General features: G+C 41.8%; 1 protein-coding gene across 1 annotated transcript; it reads right to left on the bottom strand.

The window, feature by feature from the left end:
• Positions 1-367: 367 nt before the first annotated feature.
• On the bottom strand, positions 368-5946 carry stmnd1 (stathmin domain containing 1). The gene is made up of 5 exons (XM_023263038.3): positions 5714-5946; positions 3841-4024; positions 3611-3750; positions 2120-2251; positions 368-1957 (listed from the first exon to the last, which is right to left on the bottom strand). The coding sequence occupies exons 1-5, from the start codon at positions 5780-5782 to the stop codon at positions 1565-1567; spliced, it is 918 nt and encodes a 305-aa protein (XP_023118806.1). The 5' UTR covers positions 5783-5946; the 3' UTR covers positions 368-1564.
• Positions 5947-7164: the final 1218 nt, after the last annotated feature.

Raw genomic sequence — 7164 nt, 5'->3', positions numbered from 1 at the left:
TCTGGAGCTCTGTTTGAACAGCCACGATGACTAATTCACCTCCAGTAATGTGAGAGGGAGCTCTGCTGTTAATCATTCATGCCGGCTCGCTTCTGTAAGCGCTCTGTTGCTGGCCTACATATATCCATCTCCCTCCAGTGTAACACGGCGAGTTGACACATTTGAATCAGGAACGTTATATGTGTCACACCAGTGTTGTTCAGTTAAGTGTCAAAACCTCACTGTCAGGTTGCTTTTACGTTTATTATTTTAAAACATGACTCAAAATCTTCTTTAATTTATTTCAGCCTGTGAGTTTTTCTCCTTGCTGGTTAATTATCCTCCACCAGAATCTGTATTCTCAGAGATAAAAGTATGACAAAGGCCCAGAGATGCTGCCACATCCAGTCTGAATGTGAATTGCTGCTGCACGACTCCACATCACAATGAAATGCAACCTGATGAAGCGTCTTTCTGCGGTGTCTCTGTTCGCCCGCTGTTTTATTAATGCAGCCACACGCCCTTTAAAGTCCGAGCGGAGCCGTGAAAAAAGGGGAGCCGGGATCGAGTTTCTCAGGCTCAACAATGGGGATGCGGTCAGGTTGCGTGCTCTTATTGTCTGTGTTCATGTGCAGCATGCTGACCAGTCTGAATCCTCTCCGACAATACGGTGGCCCCCGTTCAGAACTTCATTTATCCTTTCTTCCTGGTAATCTTCAGGATAACTCAAACATGTCAGCGATCCTCTCCAGATCTATACTTTGTAGATTAATTCATTTTCTATAACAACACACTAGAAACAGTTTAATCACGAGGAAGGCGGCCGTGTTGGAGGGTTTGTGCTTTTCACCCCTTTAGCTTTAGCCCACCTGTCAGGCAGAGGAGAGCTAAAGATCAGAGGTCAGTGAAACAGCTGAATACCCACAGCACAGTCCCACTAAGGTCACACCCACTAAAAGCACAACCCCAGTCTGGAAAATACGCATCTAAAAGTTCAGATATTTGAGTTTTCTCTTCACAGCACACACTCTTCTTTCACAGAAGCAACACTCTGAGAAAAATGGGACTTTTATTGATTAACAAGAAGCCTTCAATGTGGCTATTCACTCAAGGCACTTCCTCACATGTCACCAAAAAGCATGTCCATGTAGCTCATCTTCTAGCTGCAGCACAACTACTGAAACAGCGCCATCTTATGTCCAGCAGAACAACTGCCCAACCTTCACATGTAGAGTTATTTTTCACAATGCAGCGTAAAACAAAAATCTATTTGGTTTGTTGGCAAGAGCTTCAAATCTTATTTTTTAAAGCAGTCACTGAGGTAAATCACATTGTGTTTAAAATAAAACCCTCGCATTCCTTTGTGCTTCTTACTGAGCTTATTATTCCAACAATTTATAGGCTAATTCTACTCCTGAAAACAAATGATCCACATTCTAGCTACCACTGTAAGGCAATTTCTCACCAAAAATGTACATTTTTACATTTCTGATACATTTTTTACAGGTTTTAAAAGCCTTGTGCAAAAGGAATTATTTCTTTGCTGCCCTCTTTGTGCTGGTTAATGGCGCTTTTGTGCAGTAATTTAAAATATTCCGTCTTTGTCCTCCACGTGTTGAAAGCTAGAATCGCTCTCCAGCTCCCCTGAGGCTGAGAGAAGCTGACCTGCCTTGAGCTCCTCCACCTGGGTCAACTCCTCACTTCCCCTCTCAGCACCTCCACCTCTGTTATCTCCCCTCCTTTCATCCCTGCCATCACTTCCAGCCTGTCTCGCCCACTCCCCTCCCTCTGCGGCTTCAGATGCGATCTGGCCGTCATGCAGCGGAGCTGGAGCTGCATCAGGGAAGAGAGGTGACCTTAGCGGCTCCACGGGGGTGAGGGATGCGTCTTCATCCTCCCCCACGCTGGAGATGGGAGCAGGGCCACGAACGCGCGCCGACTTGGTCCTTAAACGCACCTTGAGTTCGTCTTCCCTTGACTGAAAGGTTGAGGAGGGGAGCGTGTGGGAGGGAAAACTGAGATTAAGTGTGAGGGGGAGGAAGGCGGTTTGACAGAGCGCGCACGCGCACGCACACACACACACACACACACACACACACACACACACACACACACGCACACACACACACACACACGGTACCTTGCGTCTCTCCTCAGCGAGCCTCATCTTCTCATCAATCTCTTCTCTGCTGTGGAGACTTTGAGCCTTTTTGGCCTTCAGAGATTCCAGTCTGGCAGGAGGCCGTCGTTTGACTCCGTCCCTGTCATCCAGCTGAGACACACACACAATAATACATCATTAAAGCATGTATCCCTCCAGTAACAGTTCATGCTGCAGAGCCAGGTGGGGATCGGTGTCATGTTTTTTTTCCAGTTTTATTCAGTGTTGTATTATGTACTAACAACAGTCACGAGTTTCACGTCACCCATTGTTGCCTAAAATCCTTTTCTGGACATTAATTAAATCTCTAAAAACTTCTGTGTATAGAAAAATACATAATTAGAAGTTTCTACAATTTTACAATTTCAGTTAGCAGATTATTTTATCCAAAGCAACGTACATCTGAGAGTAGATAGAACCCAAGCAAGGATCTAGTTAGGAGAAAACAACCTGGATAAGAGCCATAAAACAAGTTCAAGAGTCATAAAAGGGCTGTAGTGTCTACAAGCAGTGGATGTAATAGGATTTTTTTTCAAAAAATTTGCAGTCTGTCAAGTGCACAGGTGTTCAGTGAAGAGTTGAGTTTTTAGTATTTTCTTGAAGACTGAGAAGGACTCTGCAGATCGAATAGAGTTTGGCAACTCATTCCACCATCGGGGAACCACAGAAGAGAATAGTCCAGCTATCAACCGGCCCTGTTCTGGTGGTTGTATCAACCGCCTTTTGTTGGCTGAGCGTAGTGAGAGAGAAGGTGTGTAGAACTGAATGAGAGAGTTCAGGTGGGAGGGAACTGTTTTCATAGTAGTTTTGAATGCAAGTGTTCGAGCTTTGAATTTTATGTGGGCAGCAACTGGAAGCCAGTGAAGCGATCTGAACAGCAAGGTGACGTGTTGTTTTTGGCTGGTTGAAAACCAGACGCACTTTCTATAATCCTTCTACACTATTGCCTTCTGTAGGATGTGTAGCTCTATAAAACATCTGCCTCTCTCTCGTCCTAGCTCACCTTAAACTCTGCTCAAAACTACTCTGTGTTACACAACTGTAAAAGTGAAGTAATTCAGATGGAAAACCGATTCTGAAGAAGCTCTACCCTGCAAGTTGACAGGATCAGTTCCTGAGGTCTGTTAGTTATGAAACCCTGACAACTCATTGGTAAACTGTAGCCCTCAGCCATGGTGATGACTGCTGATTTTATTCATGATGTCTCTTCACATGCAGGAAAAAAATCAACCAAAATCCAGCAAATTTCGCTGGATTTTGGTTGTTTTTTTTTTCCTGAATGTTCTTAAAGAAACATTTTTTAAACATTTCCTCTTTCCCCCCCCCAAAAAAAAGATTTCCCAAAAATGTTGAAAATGTGGACATCAGAAGTTTCACTATGAAAATATGTATTTTTTTCCCACATTTTCAAACTTTAAAACGGGTCAACTTGACCTGCAGGACGACATGAGGGTTACCCCAGGTACCCACCATGATGCTATAGGCTTCTGGAGGCCCACTGCTCTTCTCTCTGCTCTGCCCCACTGGGATGATGCCCTGATTCAGCAGCTCCTCCAGGATCTCACTGGACTTCGGACGCTCCTGTACCGTGCTGTCTCGCTGCAGTAAGCCTGGACCGGCAGATCAAATAAAATTCACTTCAACGCTGGATTTTCTCTACAGTGTGACGTTTTAATCAGCTTGTTGGGGGAAGTACTCACAGTCTTGTGCGATTCTGTTCACCTCACTGTCTCTAACGGTGTCGGATGTTAGAGGAGGGAGTTGCGTGGACACTTCTCCAGGTAAACGTGTGATCTCTCTGTTCTCCATCACCACACCGCTGTCTGCGGTGCCCTTCGACACCGCCGAGTCTCCACGACCACCGAGTTTACTTCCAGTCTCATCCTGGCAGCACAGATACAGAATAAATGCAGAAAATACGCATCATTGCATCTTGACATCATTCTGTACAGCAGGGGTGTCAAACATGTGGCCCGCGGGCCAAAACCGGCCCTCCAGAGGGTCCAGTCCAGCCCGTGAGATGACTTTGTAAGATGTAGAAATTACAGAGAAGACATTAAACCTGACAAATGCTGTAAAATGAATTCAGCTTTGACACTATAAACTGTTCCATTTAGTTTAATGCAAACATAGCTTTTACTTACTATTTTCACTCTATGATATCGCTGGACTAATTTTCACCACTGGCTATGTTACGACCAAAGTTGTTTGCTTTGTTTGTTTTTTTAAATGTTGGTATTAGTTTGCCTTTCTTTCTGCTTTTACAATTTTCACATGCTGTGTTTGGATAAGGAGTTACCAAAATTACTCAGTTTTGTCAGCGATGTTAACAAGACAGAAAAACAGAGCTTTGTGGAGGCACCTGTCTTTTTTTTCTTAATATTAAACATACAACACCAAACATATAAAACTGTAAAAACAAGTCGGAGGAGTTCAAAATGAACGTTGTAAAGTCTCTCAGGCACATTGATTAAAGTTCATTGTGAGGGATAAAATAAAAAGTACTTCATTTAAAATATTAGTCTTTGTTAATTTGGCTTAAGTGTTTAGTTCAACAACAATGATGATGATGACAGAAATGTTTATATATCTAGACATAATATGCTCATCTTGCTTATATGATGCATAACTTTAAGTCAGCAAATTTAATCCTGAGATATTGTTAGAGTAATTTGTACCCATGGCCACTAAAATTTAACTTTTATTTATTTAACCCTCCTGTTGTCCTCATTTATGGGCACCAAAAAAATATTGCTTCCTTGTCTGAAAAAAATCCAAAAATTCAGCAAAAAAAATTCCCCCGATTTCTGAAAATTTGCAAAATCTTCAGGAAGAAAATTCCAATAATTCCTTAAAAATTTCCCTTAAAAGTTTTATTTAAAAAAAAAAAAAAAACTAATTTGGCAAGAAAATTCTTGTGAATATTTTCAAAAAATGAGTAAAAATCTTCCAAAAAAAATCCTAAAAATATCTAAGGTGATTACATATATATCAGTGAAACTTATATTTTCTTTAAGAGCATTCACAAAAAAAGTTGGATTTTGGTTGATTTTTTTGTGAATGCTCTTAAGAAACATTTTTTTAACATTTTTTTTCAACAAAAAAAATTTCCCATAAATGTTGAAAATGTGGACATCAGAAGTTTCAATGTGAAAGTATTATTTTCCTCCACATTTTCAAACCTTAAAAAGGGGTCAATTTGATCCGCAGGAGGGTTAACAGTTGCCAAAACGACTCGGTTCTTCATTAATGTTAGTAAGATAGACTGTCACGTACACGTGAACAAGTGCAAACACAGTGAATAAACTAATAAATATCAGAACTGTGAGTATTTGAAGTCAGGCAGTTTTTGGTCAGCTCTTCCTCAGCGTCACAACATTTACTGCTACACAGATTTGGCCGTAACACCTGTAACGTCTGGTTGCCGTTCCTCAGCGTTTTACCTGAATTTCTGGCCCAAAACACGACCTGTGTCTGACCGTAACACATTTTTTGACCGCAAATGTAAAACGTAAACCGTTTCCGACCTCCGCCACGGTGTTTTGTGTGACCTACGGTGTTTGTGGAAACTACCTGGTCTCCGTTCAGCTCTGCGGCCGTCAGCGGTCGGACCGTCGTCTGAGAGGAACTTCCGCATCCCATCTTCACCCGAGAGCAGCGAGGTGAGGAAAGTCCATACAGGTGCTAAAAGTCGGGGTTAATCACCGCTCGGTGTGTTTTCAGCCCAGATATTGACCCGTGTAGCCCCGCATTCCTCCACTCAGACGCTGCCTGTCGCCATGGAGACGGGCCGTTGCTAGGGCCGGTTGCTACAATAAATCTGACCCGGTTAAAGGGGTGACACACGGGACAAGTTGCAGGTGTTGATCCGGAAACACACACCGCTTTAGTTTTACTGACACTGATTGTCCCGTAGCTCTCAGAAACACTGAACACCACCAATAAGATATTATTACATACGTGCTATTCCAGAATTGGAGGACATTTTACATCCCACCCATCAAATTTCAAATAATCCATGTACAAAATACTAAAACATGCACTCTACCTCATTCAACCCTGCCATGCATACTTTCAGGATCTGCCACTGACTGACCTCCATGTGGCGAAATCTGAGATCAGTCATGCTGCTGTGAGCGGCAGAAGGGATCTAATACAAAACAACAGAAAAATAAATGAAGACATTTAAAAATCACAAAAGAGCAAATGCAGTTAATCCCACAGACATTTTTCCTTTAAATAGCTGCATCTTAAGAAGGCCTAAATAACAGTCTCTGAGCACTCTCTGAGTCAATTTTTTATGTCAAATTATTTTATATACGCTGCTAGCACATTTTTTAAGCGTAAAATCAACAATATCAACACATTTCTTTAATGTAAATGAAGAAAATGTTTTACTGTAATTTTATAGTAGCATTCTGGTAATCACAGCTGCTGGAATTTTACTGTATAATTATTATTTTTTTTTGCAGTGTAGGATCAGCATATGTTTATTACCTGGAAAATATCTTCACCCAGACAGTTTATTTCATCCTCCAGCTTCAGGACTGTGCTCCTCTGTAGCTGGGAGCTGCTGTTCACCAGGCTTTGGTTGTTGCTAAGGACAGGCAGAGTAAACCTGACCCCCGAACTCGCCTGGTCCTCTTCTAGGGAACGATGTTGCCTGACAAGTGCAACAAAACATTTAGGAAGCAATAAAAACAACATCCTGATTTATTCCCCGTGATTTGGTTAAATGCATTCAGTGCATTTGACTGAATTCTGAGCAGGTTTTCTTACAGATGACATCAAAATAACCCTCATAGCCTTAAATTAAACTCTAAAATGAACTTGCAAACCCATGTAGACAGCAAAACAACACCGCTTTCTGTAATTTAATGGCAAATAAGGGATAAAGTGACATAATGTGCACAAGAAAAATGTGGTTTCTAGCAGCCAGCTGTCAGACCTAATGGTCTTTTGACTGTTTTGTTTCTGGCGGTGGTGGAAGTATTTAGGTAAATTAAACTCAATTGAAAATTCTC

Source organism: Amphiprion ocellaris, chromosome 15, assembly GCF_022539595.1.
Source record: "Amphiprion ocellaris isolate individual 3 ecotype Okinawa chromosome 15, ASM2253959v1, whole genome shotgun sequence".
In the NCBI taxonomy this organism is placed as follows: domain Eukaryota; kingdom Metazoa; phylum Chordata; class Actinopteri; family Pomacentridae; genus Amphiprion; species Amphiprion ocellaris.
The sequence above is the reverse complement of the archived record's forward strand: the minus strand, read 5'-3'. Positions and strand labels throughout refer to the sequence as shown.